Raw genomic sequence first — 19,108 nt, forward strand, 5'->3', positions numbered from 1 at the left:
GAAAAGTCTTTATTCTTTGCCACGCAGCCTATTGTTCATGTGAATTCCCATCGCATTTGTGACAATTTCTATCATCTAGATGCACGGCAAATGCTCAAAAATGTTTTTTCCCTCTCTCTGTGTCCTCCACAGAGGGAGCCCATTGTCCCCATGCTATATCCCTCCAGGAGGTATTTCAGTGAAAGACGGAGTAAAACTGGTAACGCCATCTCTCATTGCACTGCCATTTGCCAAGAGGCCTGAAGACGTGTGTGAATTTGTAAAGGCTGGTGTGAAGCCACCTATGTCTCACTAGAGTTCTGACTCCATCTCTGATGGGATGGCATTGATTCTTCACACCATTGTGCTGACAGACCACCTGACTGACGAGTAGATAAAGACAGACAGAGACAAAAAAGAAAGTATGGTAGGCGTGAGATAAAGATGGAAAAGGGAGAGGGTTGGTATTAGATAAGAAAGGGCATTAAAAGAGAATCCAGTCTCAGAAGGTAAAATGAGGTAAAGGAATCAAAGTGTGTGAATACTGTAGAGGATCAGACTAGATACCAGCAGGATTACTGCTAGACGAGTTTACCATTGGTGTGTTCACGTCTCAGGTGTATTCAAAGCCTCAGGTGATGCTGCTGCTCAAAGTGAGATAGTCCAGGTGGTGGACACACACAGATTCATGCACATGTCCCCTGGGTCCCACATGGCTGTTTATACGGTGAAACTAGTCCTCTGCTGATTCCATTTGAGTGTGTGTGTGTGTGTGTGTGTGTGTGTGTGTGTGTGTGTGTGTGTGTGTGTGTGTTGGCCTGGCCTGCATTGTCGTCCCTCCATCCCTCAGGTGTTTGGCGGTGGTGACTCAGGCATGAATCAGCCGCAGCCAACTCCACCACCACTCAACCCCCGCTGAGCTGCTCAAAATGTAAAAACAAAACAAAAACCATGGCAGCCACGGCCAGTGTACAGGTGACACAGGAGGAGGTGTGAGTGTGTGTGTAAGTGAGTTTTTGATTGTGTATGCGTGTCAGTGTATATGTGTGCGGAGGCTACAACGTGAGTACGGAAAGAACGTCATGCAGCATTCTTTGTTAGAAAATCCTTAAAGCCCTTTTCATTTCTGCCTGTAAGCCGAGGTTGAAGGATTAGTCTAATTGGTCTGAAACAAGAGAACTGCTCTGTTCCCTTTTTGTACAAAGCATAAAGAATCATTTCAAATGCAATAAAAGCCTCTGCTACTCCTCTGACTGGCCTCTGCTCTTTAGTCATAGTCGTCCATCAGTGACGACAAGGTTGGATTAACATTTAAATGTGACACTGAGATGGAAGGAAAGGAGTGCGGGGCTGAGAAGCAGACATCAGCCTGATAATCTGGTATTTCTGTGGTGTTGAGCATTATTGCTGATCTCTCTCCTGCTCTGCTGTCTCTCTGTGCTGGAAGCTGGAAAGTGGGGGGCTGATTATAAATAGCAGCGCAGGGTTGCAAGAGGGTCAGTGCTGACCTTTAAGTGGACAGCGAGATTTGCCACTCAGCTGCCGCAGGAGCCACTGGCACACTTGATAGTTACACACACACACACAGACACACACACACACACACACACACACACACACATGCACATCCGGCCCTTAACTGATGTTAACATCCTGGCTCTTCAAAAGTCAATGGAGGTCAGGCCCTTTTTAGGGTGTGTGTGCATGTATGTAGAAACCACACTGAAATGGCAAAGAACGACTAGCAAAGCAAGCAAGCCCAAAGAAGGCGAATCTTGATAGGGGTCATGAGTGTACTTTTCTTCCCCATCTTTGCTTTTAAAGCAGCTTTTAATTTGGCACGTGATCGTGCTACCAGCCACTCTATAGCTCAAGGATTTAGCTATTAGATTTGTCTGCTGGGGTTTCGAGCAATATGCTTCAGGTTCTAAAGAAAGTTCATAATAATCAGAAGAGGCTTTTCCTTGCTGCCTCTGACTCAGACACAAATTGGAGTAGAGAAGGTTTTGTAAAAATCTGTTTGCAAACATGCTCTCTTTGTTTAGCTCTTTCTCGCCCATGCTCATGTGCTCATTGACATTCTCCTATCCCTCACTCATCTTATTTCTGATGCACACATCCCACTCTGTGAAGTTAACTGGAGGATTACTGGTTCAGCCTGAGGATCCCAAGCTTTATTTGTCAAATTCATCACTCACTGTATGTATTTTAGTTCCATAACAGACTTCTTCCAGATGTATTATCTGCTGCAGAAGAGCACATTTGTCTTCACTTTTGCAGTCCATCCCACTTAATTCGGCATCATAAAGCCTATCAACTGGCCATTACAGCTATCAAACAACCACATGTGCTGATATGAACTCTGTGGTGCAATTAGTGTCACAATGAACAAACTCTGCCATGGCCCTAGGATGCTCCAAACTCTCCTCTGGAGCATAAATCACCAAGCTGAGGTTTAGTGTTTTACTATTTGTCAAGAATGAGGCCTTAGTAACTCTGAGTGGAGGGTTCAGTTAAGGTTTTTGGGGTCTGGAACAAGGAGGCTCCGTTTCGGCGCTACACATGAGTTTAATCAACATTTCAGGGAACCACTGAAAGTCCTGAGCCTGTCTCAAAGGGAGGCCGCTTGCTCCGAAGCAGCTTGGTTTTTATCAGCATGGTGTGTTTCCCATTAGCCTGCTTGTCTCTGTGGTTTGCTTTGGGATGCACAGGTCCAGCTTAGTACAAGAGAGTTTCAATTATTGGACTAAACTTTGCCACGAATGTGTATGGAAAGCAGACGCTGCCACAAGTTGTCAGTTGGCACTGCCAAGACAAGGAAGCAAGAAAGAGAGAAAGTTAGAGACAGAGAGGAAAGCAGAGACAGAGGGTGTCCACATTACTTGAAGCATTTGATTCAAATCAAGGAAATACGTCTGGATTTTAAGGAGACAAAGAACATGGCGTCATCTAAAGTGAAAACATATTTTTGCTCCCCCCCTCTGCCTTTGGGGTGGTGGAGGCTTTGGCAGCTTCCAGTGTAACAATAACCTCTCTCAGCACTGATGCTGCGAGTCCATGCGCCAGCTTGCTGGTCTGTCTGCCTATCCACTGTTTTCCCAGAGAGGGCCTCGCTGGGTTCATCCACACGCTTGGCAGACACTGTGCCAGCGACTCTGACATGACTCTGACCAGGAGAGGAATGTGGCGGACCTGGGCCTGGTTAACTTCTTCACCCACACACTGTTGTACTGGTCACACAGTGTCTGACATCAAAACTCTTGAGCTTCTCAAACACAATGTGCACAGCCGTTTGTCTGTTCTGCAGACGTCTCTCTCTGTCTTTGGGCCCCTTTATGGAAATGTTTGGCAGCAAGGCCACCTCTTTGTGGCGTGTGTGCGCATGTCATCTGTAAGCACAGAGGGCAGCTGTAAAGGAAAGTCAAGTGGCACATTCATACTTTGAGCGCCCAAATAGCGAATGGAAGGGATAGAGGGTTGAATTCTGCTCATTCCCGTCAGCTGCAGCGTGTGGGAGGTTGAGAGGAGAAGAAAGGCTATACTCCAGTCAGCTTTGGGACCTATTAGCATTTGGATAAGCTCAGAAAGCTCCCAGTGGCCACACCACACAGAGAGTGGTTGGGCCTAAGCGCCTGTCCTGCTGCAGCTATAAGCTGGGTCCTGTCAATGGACCCATTGTGCAGGGATGCCTGACAGCCTTTATCTCACTCGTCCTCGGTCTGCTTGAAAGTAGCACGCTGGTTTTCTTGGCACTCCAACCCGAGCATCCATCTTGTCATTTGGCAACTGATTGCTGATAAGAATGGCTTTGTTCATTTTGTCTCATGTGTTCACTGTGCGGATGACTAAGTCTGACGTGATTTGTGTCAATTACCTAATGCCAAGGCCAACAACTCATCATTAGTTAACTGCTAAAGGATGTCATTTGAAGTGGTCAAACCTCATTGACAAACGGCTGTTGTCATTTAATGGGTACTGTTTGTTCTGTAACACCATGCAGTTCAGCATGTTGGCCAGAATCACTCTAATGGATTATGAGTTGTCAGTATTCCAGTAATTCTGTAATTCTTCCTTCCTTTTTTCTTTTCTACAATTCTGCTTATCAACCATCCATTGTTTGGTGCCCTCCGATCTTTACCAGTGATCTTACAGGGCCAGTGTTGAAGTGTGAGCTCCACTTTGTGTCTGGCCAGCCGCTCCTGCAGACATGTCTGACCAGTCAGCTGAGAACGTCAGGAATGGACCTCTAACTCTCTCGCATGCGCCTTTTTTCTTTTCATCTGTCTGGGTGTAACTCAGTGATGGATGTCCTTGATTTGTTCCTCTCACCAGCTCCTGGTTGTCTTTGGAAGATGTAGCTGTTTGTGCTACTGCGTGTTTGCAGTGTACGACAGCAGGCCAGAGCAAACATGCAGGTCAGCAAAATATGCGCAATTGTAGCTAGTTTCTCGGATTCTCATTGTTGTTAGATGATGTACATGAAGGATTTATGTAGCTCTTGTCATTTCCAAAGGAAACTGACTGTGATAATAAACCAAAAGGATAACTTTTTTCAGTTTTAATTAGCAGTTCTATTATCAACTATAGAACTATTTAGGCTATAATAAATGTATGAAATAAAGAATCTGAAGTAGCCAAAAGTGTCTGATATCTGAGTTTGAGTTTCATTATTATTGTCCATTCTCAGTTTTGGCACAGTAAGACCAGTGTGTGTACACACCATTGAGTTATGTTAGATGGTCCTATAAAAAGACTCAAGATTCCTTAGAAAGTCTTTGGAGGGTGTTCTCGATATAGCAAAAGGAAGTGCCGTGTGTGTGAGTGAGTGTGAGTGAGTCACTGGCTCCTGTTGGTCTGTCTGCAGACCCACAAATAAACAGCAGTAAGCCAGCTGGAAATGGGGAAAAGCACAGGCTTCTCTCAGTCTGTATACGGGTTAATACAGTTCATGGGAAAAGGCACCAAACACCCACACATACTGTACATGCGCAAACACACATTCCACCCCTCATCTGTGCCTTTGAATTTCCCCATCCTCACTGCCCAGGTGTACTCGGTGGACATTACGCACTTGTTTTTGGCGATGTTGTTTGAATGAACACCGGTGCCGCTCACTGTTACTGTTTATGTGTGTGCATGCAGGTAACATCTGTGCCTTCAGAGTCCCACTCATCCTACCCAGCAGAGGTCACATGAGCTGGGGTTCATCTGTGTGCCAACATGGAGCTTCCTTGACCTTTTGGATCTTGTTAAAGGTTTTAATGGAAGAAACACTGAGAGGGCTTTGTCCACTGGAGCCCAGCTGTGCCTCTGTGTCCACCCTGCTCACTGCTCTCTTCTTTCAGTCTGTGTGTCTGTACTGGCAGTTTGGTGGGGACAGTGGGGTTGAGGTGACTCACCTGGGCTGGTCTGCTGAGAAGTGAATCTGTGCAGAAGGATCAAACGGGGAAAGGCGTATGAATGGAGCACAGATGCAAAAATATAAATTTAATGTCAATAATTTAGATTGCACTTCTTCGCCACCTAAAAATTTACAGTGAGACTCTAGGACACACCTCCATCCCTGTATTTCTTGCCAGACTTGTACATTTAGTTAGAGACATCCTATAACCACAAGGTCACTGGTTTGAGCCCTGCAACAGCAGATGTGTCCATCACCAGCCATCTGTCCTGTCAAAATGTCCTTGAACAGAAGGCTGGACCCTTACCTGTTCACTCACTATAAACTGTCTGGATAGGAGTATCAGCTAAAAGCCTAAAATGGAGATGATGTTACTTGTAACTGATTGCAGTGTGCTTCTAGGGTCTTGTTTTTGTCCACCCATCACTCAGGTATGACAACCTCACTGAATTGGACTGACAGGGGACATATCGGCCAGTTAACTGGATTAGGTTATCTGATAGTTTGGATTAGTAGCTAACAGTGTGCTGTGTTGAACCCTTGCCAGATGCTGACCTCACGCTGACTTAGCTAGCGTGCTGCAGCGATGGTACTAATCATCCAATCAAGTTACAGAAAGGCCAGCCTGTGTTCACTCTCAAAAACAGATCAGGCCCAGGGAAAAACCCAACTCATCAGCCTGTGTTCTCAGCAGAGCATACCAGTACACAGACTGGGTGATGTATGGGGAGGAGGGTGAGTTGGGGTTGAACTGGTAGGAGGGAAGGTTAAGCAGGATGTAGGGAGAGAAACGTATCCACTGAGAAAATGAAGGGTTTGGATGACAAATGGAGGCAGAGATGAAAAAAAATGTCTGCTCCCTACTGGAGTCTCCTCATTCATCTGATACGAGTGGCACATTCTGGTAATAAATGGCCAGTGTCATAAGTCACTCAGAGTTTCATATTTTCATGTCTGAATGATGGGATTAACGAGATGTACTGATTGCTCTGGGTTGTTGGCGTTTGCTTTTCTTGTAGCCTCGGCGACATGTTACACTGTCCTTGATTAAACTGATATATTTTTTAACCTTGTGCAGATAAAATTGGATTTCCCACCTCATAACACTTCAGTATTCATGCTCAGTATTCATCATTTCAAAGATGCTGCTGCTGCTTCTACACTACTGGTTTAAGCTACAGGAAACAGGAACAGGAAAAACTATATCACACAGTAATGGAACAATCTCCAAACATGGTGTTTACCTAGGGTCTGTGATAACAAACATCATGTTAACTGTAGCAGTGCATCATGATGTGCTTCTGTCTGCTGCTTGCTAAATTACCCTGATTGTCATCTTCTCAGGTTTCCTCTTCTGCTGAGAAAAGATAACATCCCTCACTCTATCTGTCTTCAAACATCCCCCCTTTCACTATCTTGCCTTCTCTAAATCCAGTTATCTCTCTGTTCTCACGATGATGATGACCGTTGTATATCTCTTCAATCTTAACAGTACTGCTTGCTATTTCCTCTTTTCCCTTTTCATCAGAATGTGATGTTTTGTGTTTTTCACAATGAATCTAGCAGTAATAATTTAGTGTAAACAGACATGTTGACATCTTTGTCATATGCCAATAAGACTGCACTAGTTCCAACAACCAAATAGTTTTGTTCTCCAAATCATTACAACTAATATTTATGAATAATTATCATGTTGAGCAAAACATTAACTCCTGCTGAAGCCCCCATCTCTTTTTCCTCTGAAGAATCTCCAAGAACATCCCCACCACTAAGGACGTGGAACCTCTGCTGGAGATCGATGGAGACATCCGCAGCTTTGAGGTCTTCCTCTCCTCCAGGACGCCCGTCCTCACTGCCAGAGATGTGGAGATGTTCCTGCCCTGCACCGTCAACCTGGACCCCAAACTCAGGGAGATCATAGCAGGTTCATACACACTCACTATTTGTACAGATGGGTGAAAAATTACAGGAAAAACCAGTATAAAATGTCTTAGTAAGGTGTTGGGCCACCATGAGTTGCCAGAACAGCTTCAGTGCACCTTGGCATAGATTCTACAAGTCTCTGGGGCTCTGCTGCAGGGATTAACATTCTTCCAAAAGATTTTTGGTGCTTTGATGATGGTGTTGGAGAGTCCAGTCTGAAACGTCAAAATTTCCCGTAGGTGTTTTATTGGGTTGAGGTCTGGTGTCTGCGAAGACCACACCATATTGAGCATGGTTTATTCTTGACCTTTGAAACAGCAGTTTGACAAAAAAAAAAATCTCAACACAAGGTCCAACTCGATTGTTTTTTCTGAAGCTTTCAAACACATCTCATGGCCTTCTTCAGCGAATGGACTTGCTAAGTTGGTTGTTAACACATGACAACAAAACAACAACTAAACCACCTCCATGACAACAACAAGATGTGGTTTAAAGCCTCAGAAACAACAAATAATTTGGTTGAGTTAAGACCTTGTGCCAAAAAGCCACAGCATATGATTCACATAATTTTTATACTATTAAACCAGTGAGAGACCCGTTTTCAATATAGAAAGATCTATACAGTATATTTGCACTACACTGCCATGTAGTTATAGCCATTTTTACTTACATTTAGCTTTACTGTTCATTTAACCTTACAGAGTAGTCATGGACATGCTTAACCAGATTGACTTTTACTAAGTTCATTGAGTATAGAATTGTTAAGCTTAAAATCTGTAACACAGCCTCCTGCATGTAAATCAGCAGAGGCACATAAACAGCTGTTATTCAAAACTGAGGCATGCCATTCTACAAAAAAAAACTACGTTTGGCAATATAGTTTGTATGCCTATAACACTCTCAGGTCCAGAAACTCTGCAGTTTTAAACTGCATAAAATCTGATGGTGTATTTAGAAAATATTTAAGGTCCCATACATTCAATGCAATGAAAACAGATAGATAGATATTAACTGGTATCTTAACATAATGTTACTTTGTTTCATCAAAAAATACATTTGAGTAAAGACGGTGTAGTCCCTCATTCGTCCAGGAGTGTTCTATCATAGAAAAGGTTTCAGTCGTTGTCATCTGGACACTGTTTTCAGAATCAAGACGTTTCGGCTCCCATCCGGAAGTCATTCTCAATGAGTATTGAGTAAAAAACAATTTTCTTCAGGTTAGCTCAAGATGGCATTGTTCTCAGGCTTTCAATCTGTCATCATGATATGGAGCATGTGCATATATGTGTGTTTGTTTGTGTGTGCGAGAGAGAAAGAGGTTAATGGCACAGTTATGTCATACATAAAAGGGTTGGGTATACAATAGCATGGAGAAACAAAGAACTGTCCTCTATGTGATGTGTTGAATTCATTGCCAGCTCATTTGGCAGTGACATTACTCATAACATTGCAGCAGGGTCTGCTCTAAAATCACCCACTGCAGGGGCTCTCAGAAACCCACAGCTTGCTTCTCATTTCCAAACAATCAAATGTCGAGCAGGTTTCCACTACAGCACTATGGGATCAGGACAATATTTTCACTCGCTGTCACCAATCTGCCTCCAGTGCTGCACCAAATTTCACAGTTTGTAGTTACAATGACGTAATAGTGCATCAGTATTAAACTGTAAGCCAGAGTGGCGCTGTACTTTTGCTACCGTGCGTCAGCGTTCATTCAGCCTATACAGGAGTGTCAATGACGCCGAGTGTGAAGCTGCTGCATCATAGTGTTATGAGACCACAGAAAACACACAAACTCACACACACAAAGTCTGTTCCATTGAGCCAAGTTTGAGTCATGGATGGTGCAGCTGACCAAGCTCTACAACCAGACGTCCAGTCTGCAAGTACTGGACTCCTGTCCTAAAAGTGTGTATCCACGGAGCATGTGTTTATTTGTGTGTGCTCAAAAGTGTGTAGGTGTTTACACCTCCACACATGTCCCCAGGGAGCGGAAGGTGACCAGTGCTCCTACCCAGTCATCCCGCTCCCTCCACTCCCTCCGTGGCCAGTCAGTACTTGGTGCTCAGTGTCCTGTGGCCAGCTAGTGGGCAGTGCTGTCAGTGATACCCGCCCATGAGCCTGACTCACATCATAAGGCCCCCATTGTGTTCGCAGGCTGGATTGGGTCTCACTCAGCATGTCATTCAGCAGCCACTTGTATAACCAGGAGACATTCTGGTGCCTGCTTCTGTTTCTGGTTCGTACTTTCTTGCCAGCCACACAGAGCCACTCTGTTCTGTCTCCGAGCTTATTTAACTTTAATTTGGGAGGTTTTCCCTCCTCAGCTCCTACTCGACTCCTCTCAAAGTCAAATAGAGTTATGTGAAAACAATTGTAGCAAAGTACTTATGCAATAGTGTGTATGAGTTCACGTGGTCTGGTTTGTTTGTTTACTATTTGTCAGGGACAGCAAGGAGCTCCATCATCACGTGGCTGGCATATCATTCGGAAAAGACAGAATATCAGCACGCCTGCTGGTTTGACAGCAAATGGAGTTATAGAAATCATATAGTAGTCATAAATACACAGCCGATGTAGGATTGTTGCAATCATAACATCTGCGCCCGTTTTCTCTCCAGCATTTATTGTTTGATTGTCTTCTATTTTGGATAACGAGAACATGTTCTTGTTGTATTCCCTACAGTGCTTCGAGAAACAAGGAATTTTGCTCTTGTGTACGCCGATTGTTTGATATGTATTTTTCTCTGTGGATTCACAACTGTCTAAACTCTCTTAAGAAGATGAAATAAAGCTAAATTATTGAGGCGTGGGTGGATCTGAAGGGTCTTTATAGTCATAGCCAAGACATGATCATCAGCATCGCAGATAAACACTTCCTTCTCGCTCCCTCTCGTGTTCTTTCTTCCCCCTGGCTCTGTCCTCTCTTAGATGTGCGTGCGGCCAGGGAGCAGATGCACATGGGAGGAGTGACCTATCCCACGCTGCCCCTGCAAGAAGCAGTGCCCCGTCCCCAGTCAGGTTATGGCCAGCACTCTGCCGCCTGCTCCCCGGCAGGCTCCTTCGCCGGACCCCTGCCTCCTCAACCCCACAGTTCCTACTTCAGTGGGATGACTGGCCCTCAGCACCCCTTCTACAACCGGGTGAGACAGGAAAGGGACTTCTTTTTAGATAATCAGTCCTCTACCTACTACTTACTAAGAGTCCATCAGATGTCTGTATTAATGTAGAAGTAGAAGAATGTGTAAGTGACAAAATGATCATCTTGTTCAGTATCTTCACTACTTTAAATAAAACTGGAATCGCTGGCCACTATCTAACAGCGACAGAAGGAACAGTTCCCACCACCTGAGTGACACACAACCACAAACAACCACACTGTTTTTAAAAAGGCCCTTTCTGAATTCAGCTGCTCAGTACGTTACTCTGCACGTTATAATGTAGCATTACATTCACCCACTTGGCAGTGACACCTGATTAAATTGTGCAGTTAACAAGTCTTTGTATGCACCATATGACCATGGTTTTTAAATAACCAGCACTTTACTGAGAAAGAATGAGCAAGTTAAAAATAGTATGTTTTCCCCACAGCATTTTTGTTTATGTGTGCCAGACCTCCCTCATATGATTTTCATTTTATTTTTACCTCCTCTCCACATTCCTTCCTTTCCCCTCATAGCCTTATTTCCCCCATCATGTGTATCACCTGCCACGGCATTACTTCCACCATGTCCCCTCATCCTCGCGCCCCTCCAATAAACAACCCGGTCAACCTAAGGACAACACCAATGGACTTGTAAGTAAAGAAGCACTGCTAGATCCATCTGACATGTGCCTCGTCATAATTACAGCCGCAGGTATGCTAGATGTAGTGGTTTATATTATATATTTATATTATGCAACAACACAAAGTTTAATTAGTTGTTTGATGATTCTCTTTTTCCTCTTAAAAAAATCTAAATTTTTGCGGCTTCTCCCATCTGAATTAGACAGTGTTTCCCAGCAGTACCAGTTAAGGGAGATCTTGTTCCATTTTTATTATTAATTATATAAATATAGTTATACTCACAAAGGCTCAGGATATAGAGCCATTATATCACTCGACGTTTAATATGCTATCAGGTCCATTGTGTCGACCTACTGCATGAACATACCACAAAGTCTGACTTTTTTTAACACTTCCTCTTCTCTCATGTCCCCTTGTCTCCCTTTCCTCAGTGTGATGTCATATGTTTTGCCTTTACATTCTACCTCCTGAAGATTTTAATATCTCCCTGTTTTCACTGCCCCTGTGCCCAACTACTGTCCAGCTCCTGACGCTGGTGGGGGTATTTCTCAGTTTATGTGAGCCCAAAGTGAAGTAAAGCAGTGAAAGGTTATTCCATAAATTGAGTGGTAGTGAACTCAACCTTCATTGGCTTTTCTCTATGCAACCCTTGTCTCCATTCTGTGCCCATGTCAGGATGTTATTGCAGAGGATGCCAGAGAAGGCCTCCCCTCCTGTCCCTCTGAACCTACCATGGTAACATGTAGTTGTCGAGCACTACGGATATGCAAATATGCAACTAGTCCATCATTATCTGCCTTTTGACTTGATGCTTACACCTAATTTGTTATTTCTTGTATTGCATGTATGATATGCACGCCTATATGTTTGACAGACTGCTTATTTTGTTGCTGTGGTTTACAAAAGCAGAGAGAACAAATATAGACTGTCACACTCTGCAGAACTGCAGAATGCTTACAATAAATACTTTCGCTGCATCCGGTGTGCCTATGACCTCCCACTTAACCATCAAGAGAGGCGTATTTTGTCTTAAACTTCAGCATATGTCAATATAATACGCTTAATGAAGTTCACTCTGATGTCGGCACAGTAGCAGTTCCCATTCTCTTATTAATGGACATAAAAGTGTTGTTAACCCACTTCAAGAATGCATGGAGTTTCATTGGCAAGAACTGAATCCCTACACCCAGATATTCACACATTTTTAGAGAAAGCAGCCACTATTAGAACAATTTGAAGATAACACTACTCAGGAGATTTCTGCTCCACAAAGCCACTTATCAGGGCACTGCCAGCAAAATGTTTAAAGGAGCTATATGAAAGATTTAAATATAGATTACTATATAATGTTCCTGCCCTTCTCTGTCTGTATTTTTGTGTCTTTAAATTTTTGCTTCGATCTTCCTCCTTTACTTTAAACCTTCATTGCTGTCTTAAATTTTTACTCCCTTTTTTGTTTTTCATATCTTTCTTTTTGCTTTTATTTCCTTTGCTCCTAAGTATGACTTTTCTCAGTTTCATCCCATTCTGGCTTTTCTATGTACATTAGCCCATCTTATAACTTCTTGGTTCACACTTGATCTCTTTGTGTGGTGTTCACATGTGCCTGTATTTCTGCAAATCTGTGAATGTGGATGTGTGTGTGTACACTCACTCATTTGTGTGAGTATTTGGATATGTAAGCGGGCCTAGCCCAGTGTAATTGCCTAGCTAATATAAGTGTGCGTATGGATTCCTAGGGCTGCCGGGATTATCATCAGAGCAATTGTTGGGGCTGGCAACACGCACACGCACATACACACTGACAATGAGCCCACTGCTGGTAGAGCTTATCTCCTTACCAAGATGCTTCCTCCCTCACAGAGCTCTGTTTCCTCTTCCCCATCCTTCTGCCCAGCCCTGAGCTCAGCCCAGCTGTAATTACAGTCTTATCACACACACACTGGGAGGGTTCACACAAACACACATACACGCAGACATTTACGCTTTCGCTCATGTTCTTAGAACACACGCTTGCCATCTGAAGCGAGGAGTCATATTCAAGGCCTTCCCTGAAATGAAACTTCTGCTTTTTCTGTGCAGAGAGAGAGAGAGAGAGAGACGTCTCATTCTCTTACTGGGTCTTTCTTTCTGTCTCTGCCTCTGTCTCGTCTGCAATCCTTTCTGTCTGCAAAGATTATGACTGTAAAAGCCTGCTGACTCCAGCGAAAACAAAATCTCCTTGTGTAATAATTCTACTTCCAATAGGCTTTTTTTCCAGTCTGACGTGCAGTAAAGGAGCCGTCTCCTGCTCTGTTGTGAGACAGATATATGTCCGTCTGTGTGCTAGTATCTTTCTGCTTGTCTGTCTTTTTTTTTCTGCCTTAATTTCTGCCTCTGCACCCCCCCCCCCCTTTTTTTTTTTTTTTTTTACAGCCCCAGCTTCAAAATGTTTTCTGTCTGCGTGTTTTTTTTGTCTGACTATTTGTCCGTCTGCTTATTTTTGTCTCCTTATCAAGCATTTAAAGTCGCTGCCTTACAATTTAAAGCAGGTACTCCTTTCGTTTCATGGCTACTTTCATCTCTGCATCCAACCCTTTACTCCACCTTCCATGGATCTCTACCTCATTTCTAACACACTAGTTCAATACCACCAAGCATGCTGTAGAAAGAAATATTATAGACTCATCACTTAGAAGTAAATGCAAAACACAACTTCACGTCCTGTAGTAGTTCAGTAGATTCACTAACATAGTTTCATTCTAGAGTAAATCCTCTAATGTGTGGACATAACCAGTTGCTAAACTCCCTTTCATCGTCTTGCCCACCACTACAGAAAATTGGCACCTACTATTGTGTACTGTATTGTGTGAGCTGGTTATTTATTTGTTTAACAACCACTCACAGTCCAACTAAGCTCTGCTCTTCTCTCCCTCGAAACCAGAAACACAGCCGGGGGGCTTAGTCTGAAGCCACGTCTTAATGGTGTTAATAGCCGAGAGAGAGCAGAGATGATGAGGGAGGAGGGAGGAGGAGGAGGGAGAGATGGGGGAGAAACAGAGTGATGGAAAAGAGTGTAGGAGGTCAGTGCAGGAGGCTTAAAGGGGAAGGAATGTGAGAGGAAGGAAGGAAGGGAGGGAGGGAAGGAAGGAAGGAAGGAACAAGAGTGAGGGTTCATATAGACAGGCAGAACCGGGGGGGGGGGTCGAGGAGGGTGGATGAGGTTTGTTAAGTTTTTGTGCCAGCGGGTGGCATGTTGGCTGTGTGTGAGGCCTTAGACAGCGTCAACAGGCCACTGTTATTAGTCACATCAGGCCTTGTGGCTGTTTGGTGTCCGCTGCTTCAATGTGGCCCGGCTCAACACAGACTCACAGACTCCATCCCTTAAGTTTTGTGCACACACTTTACGTAGTTATATATACACTGAGAAAAAGAATAAGAGCAGGTAACAGTGTATTTGGATAGGTTGGCAGCTTTGTTTACTTTTACACTTACACTGTGTGACTAATAGAGAGAATTACTGTGTGGGATAGTGGTTTTGCACCTCTGTGTGCCTCACAGTAACAAGCCTGCATGTCTTTTTGCCAGGAATTGTTGCTCGTTTTGCCCTAATCAATGTGTTAGGAGTGATGAGTTGGTCTAAGAGTGTGCTAAAGGTGCGAGTTTGCTCTGGTAACCTTAACTCACAAAAACACATAAAACACATAAAAAGTTGTTTATATTCTAATTATGTATATGTATTTGTGTGTGTGTAGGTATCTCATGCGGTCATGCTCAGTTCTATGAACACAGATGCAGTGTGTGAGCGTCTCAAACAGATCGATGGAATCGACCCCAACATGCTGCCTCAGTACAACTCCACCATCAAGAAGGTGCGTCTATGACATTCAAAATTTGCCTCCCGATTTGATTGTTTTGTTTTTTGGCCTGATGCAACTTTGCACATGTTAATAAAGTCCATCAATCAGTGAACAAACCAGTCAGTCCTTTCTCTGTCCATTGCAGGCTAATATAAATGGTCGAGTGTTGTCTCAGTGCAACCTGGACGAGCTGAAGAAAGAGATGGAGATGAACTTTGGCGACTGGCAGCTCTTCAGGGGAACGGTGAGTCTACATTTCTCTTCTGGAGCGTTTTTACTTGCCTCACAGCCTGGTTTAATATTGTTGTTATGGGCATCTTACTTGTGATTTATATTTTTTTAAATAGGATCTAAAAAAAGATTTTAGTTTGTTGTTTCAAATCAAAAGAAGTGGGCCATCGGTAGACATAAATGATAAAGAAAGCATCAGTCTACCAACAACAGTAACAACTACTCCTTTATTGCTCTAGTGTAAAGGCCTGAAATAGATTTATAATAGCATATATTCTCCTCACTCTGTGATACTTTGCAGACACTCAGCCCTGCCAGGGCCCTCCTGTTGATATGTGTCATCTCTTGTTTATTCCAAAAAGAAGCAAGACAGCATCTCGTAATACGACATCTTGTGCTGTGCTGAGATATTGGGAAGGAGATTTTATAATCCGTATTATGAGAAGGGCGCTAGTCAGTCAGCCAGGAGTCCAGTCGTCTGAGCTGGGGCTGAAATCACTAACACATGTAGCCGGCTCCACTTCATCAGATGTCAGTCGGTGCTCCTAATACCAATCCAGAGCCCTGGATTGGTCATGTTTTACAGGAGATCCAATGCAGAGCTCACGTAGGAGCAGCTGGACAGTGCAGTGGCCTTACAGCTCCATGTACTAACCAGTGTTGTGTTGCCAGGTCGCAGCGAGCACAGACATCTGGTTCAAGATGGCTGACTGATATCTGAATGAAGGGAGGTTATTGTCAGGGAGGAGTGGACAGATGAATAGCTCTACAGCTCACTCTCACAAGCACATGTTTTTGTTGTTGCTGTTTAACATACTTGTTTTGTATGTCACATGCTTTAAAAAACATGTTTACCATTGACTCTGTGTCCTGAAACAAAAGTCAAATGACTTGTTGATCTGAAATATTGAATTGTGATGTATTTTCCCAGGTTATGGAACAACGTCAGGCTGAAAGCCAGGCTCTGCTTCAGGATGAGTCCCGAGCTGCTAGCGAGCAGGGCAGCAGCATGCACCACGGGGAGCCCAACAGACGCTCAGGGGGGGCCCAGCATGAAGCGGCGGCCTTCAGCCTCAACCTAAGCTTTGAGGAGCTCAGCGGAGTGGGGCTGGAGGAGCCTCCGAGACACAGCAACAACTCACACTGGCCGGTCAGTCTTCCTGTCAGGAGCTAAGTGTAAATGTACCACGACAGCAGATAGGATCAGACATACGTGAACTGCGTGTATGCACATTATACTCATCCATATACACATGCAACTAGATAAGAGGTATCATAGTTGCTGGTGTAAGCGTATGTGTGAGCATGTGACACTTGCAAATGGGATCACAAGGTCACACTACCCAAACTGTCACATGGCCACAAGTCCTCTGCACCAAGCCAGTGTGTTGGTGACATCACTGGTTTCACATTAATGTGGTTTTGAGTGAAAAATGAGTACGGCAGAGGAAGCGTATGGTGCTCTTGAACATGGCAGAATTAAAAATACGCACACACTGCAGCACACCAAAAGTGTCAAGGGGCCCCTTGTTTGTTATTTTCACCTTCCCTATTCCCAATTTACTAAATCTGCAACATGAGCATACACGTACACAGCTGGCTCCACTGCTATTATATATGATCTCCCTTTGTGATCTTTTTCAAATTTATATCATCCAACACTGAAAACACACCACGGCTTTCATTGCCACTCAGTCTGCGGTCTTTGCCAGTAAATTTTTCACTGTATCCACTTCTCACGTTCTGAATATTTGATTGGTTACTGATGTAATTATAACATTTTTAAGTGCTGTTGTAACTGCCACACTTTATATTATAAGCAGGTGTCAATTCAGGTTATCAACCTGCAACCATACACTCTCACTCTGCAGTTACTCTTAATATAAATGTACTTTTCAACAAACTCATGTGGATGTATGCACACCAATCCAACTTTTTCTCGTCTTGTCAGGTGGCAAATCTCCGCACCTCAAGCATGTCCAGCCTCAACTCTCAGGAATCCTCTAATGACATCTGCAAGCTGACAGACAAGCAGCAGGATGAGTATCGTGATGCCTACAGGGAGTACATCGCTCAGATGGCCCAGCTGGAGATGTCTGGCAGTGGGGGAGAGAGGCCCATGCAGCCCCACCCTGGACAATTCCTTCAGGCTGCCAGCTCAGAGGACAAAGGGGTGGGTGGACAGTCACACTGTTGAGTTTTTGTCAGCATATCACTGACAGCATAAATAGTTCAATCAAATCAGTGTAGAAGCTCCCTCTGTCAGATTACAGAAATATACCTTGTGGTAACTGCTGTCACTAACCCTCTTCAGAGGCCTCGCGGCCAATAGCACAGAATACTGTATATTTCCATGTTCTTCTCATTGAATCCCCTTCCCTCTCCTCAGGCCAAGGAAGGAGCTGACCAAGACAGTCGCAAGTCCTTCACCAAGAGAGGCTCCAAGACTAGTGATGCCACAGACTTCCCCTCAGGGAACGATGCCCAGCCCCTAGACCCCATCAGTGAAGAAGATGAGAAGCTGGACCACAGCGCGTCCTCCAGGACTCCAGGCACCAGGAAGAAGGGAGCCGGGGCATTGTACCACAAGCTGCCCAACGATGAAGACTCAGGCCCAGAAGAAGCTGACAACACCACACCTCTCCTCCACAAAGAAGCTGGTGCTCTGTTCTCCCACAGAGGCTCCCAGCCCACTGGGCTGCTGACCAGGCCTGGCTTCCTCACCGAAATCCTCCTGGATAAGAAGGACTCGTCCGACTCAGGGATGCGCTCCAGTGACAGCTCCTCTGACCCTTCCCTGGAGGAGGCTGAAGGAGACGCTGACAGAGAGAGAGAAACACTGAAGTCCAGCCTGATTGAACTGGAGCTGGAGGGCCTGGTGAAGAAGAGAGGCCTCCTCCCCAGCAGCCTGAGCGGCCTGCAGGACGCGGCGGTGGCCCGCATGTCCATCTGCTCCGAGGCTCCGTCCGAGGCTAGCCTAATGGCCAGCAGCCCAGATGAGGGGTGGCTGTCCAGCGGGGTCAGCAACCTCAACCGCACCGACAGCAACACCACCCTCAATAACAACACAAACAGCCCTAACAACACCACCACCAACACCAACACCAACAACAGCCACCAGCAGCCAGGTAACATCACAGGCACAGAGTCCACCACCCCCTCCTCCAGCATCAACGTCTCGCCAGCTGTCATCATCACCCCCGGCAGCAGCACTGCCAACACCACGGCTGCCACCATCCACAACCACAACCTGCGCACCATCAGCCTGGGAGATGAGAGGGAGAGTGTCCTCTGAGAAGCTGGTTGTTATTCTGAGAAGGGTCATGTAGACTGTCGTTCTAGATGTTGTTGGTGACATTATTATACTGTTGGTGTTGTGATGTGTTTCAAAGGATTAGAGTAGATATGTGTTCTACTGTTAGGACGTGTTGCTGTGAATCAAGAGTAGTGCATTCAAAAGCTCCAGTTAGTTGGTTAGTAAAAATAAAAATCACCTTTTTATTTAAAAAATTACAAATCTAAGGACACATTCATAATTACATTAGCAATTTAATGATACCAAAAACGCTTCAGTCAGGTCAAATTGGGATCGCTTTAATTTCTTTTTATGTTACAAGGCCTTTTGCTGTTTAGATGGTTTAAGTGTGATTTCTTTCTCACATGAATGTGGTGCTGTTAAGGAAACAGTGTGTTTAGTGATGAAATGTTACATGTTGTGGACATCATATGTTACTGTTTTTCAGGAAACGACTGAAAAAGCTCAGTGTTACTGAGGACTTCTGTCTCTGAAGTGTTTTGTGCGGTGCTGTGTTATTTAAAAATAGATGGCAATGTAGACAGTGTTGCGGTGTGTTGTTGGCAGTTTCTGTAATAGAAGAAGTGCATGCACTAGTCTGCAAAGTGGTGTTCTGTGAAACAATAAACATTTTGCTACTTGAACCCTTGAAA

At 44.4% G+C, this 19,108-nt stretch overlaps 1 protein-coding gene across 6 annotated transcripts in view; it reads left to right on the forward strand.

Annotated features, from left to right (window-relative positions):
- The window catches only part of kidins220a (kinase D-interacting substrate 220a), a 44,922-nt gene extending 25,814 nt beyond the window's left edge, over positions 1–19,108 (forward strand). For 2 of the 6 annotated variants that reach the window (XM_044166966.1, XM_044166967.1), the window contains exons 24-32: positions 7,126–7,304; positions 10,235–10,446; positions 10,983–11,099; positions 11,766–11,825; positions 14,825–14,941; positions 15,075–15,173; positions 16,092–16,310; positions 17,112–17,333; positions 17,550–19,108. In XM_044166966.1, the coding sequence (XP_044022901.1) occupies positions 7,126–7,304; positions 10,235–10,446; positions 10,983–11,099; positions 11,766–11,825; positions 14,825–14,941; positions 15,075–15,173; positions 16,092–16,310; positions 17,112–17,333; positions 17,550–18,455 (2,131 nt within the window). In that variant the 3' untranslated portion in view covers positions 18,456–19,108. Of the gene's footprint in view, positions 1–7,125; positions 7,305–10,234; positions 10,447–10,982; positions 11,100–11,765; positions 11,826–13,588; positions 13,622–14,824; positions 14,942–15,074; positions 15,174–16,091; positions 16,311–17,111; positions 17,334–17,549 lie in introns of all 6 variants that reach the window. The other 4 variants (XM_044166968.1, XM_044166970.1, XM_044166969.1 and 1 more) reach the window with 4 other exon arrangements.

The sequence above is a fragment of the Siniperca chuatsi genome, linkage group LG15, assembly GCF_020085105.1.
Source record: "Siniperca chuatsi isolate FFG_IHB_CAS linkage group LG15, ASM2008510v1, whole genome shotgun sequence".
NCBI lineage: Eukaryota > Metazoa > Chordata > Actinopteri > Centrarchiformes > Sinipercidae > Siniperca > Siniperca chuatsi.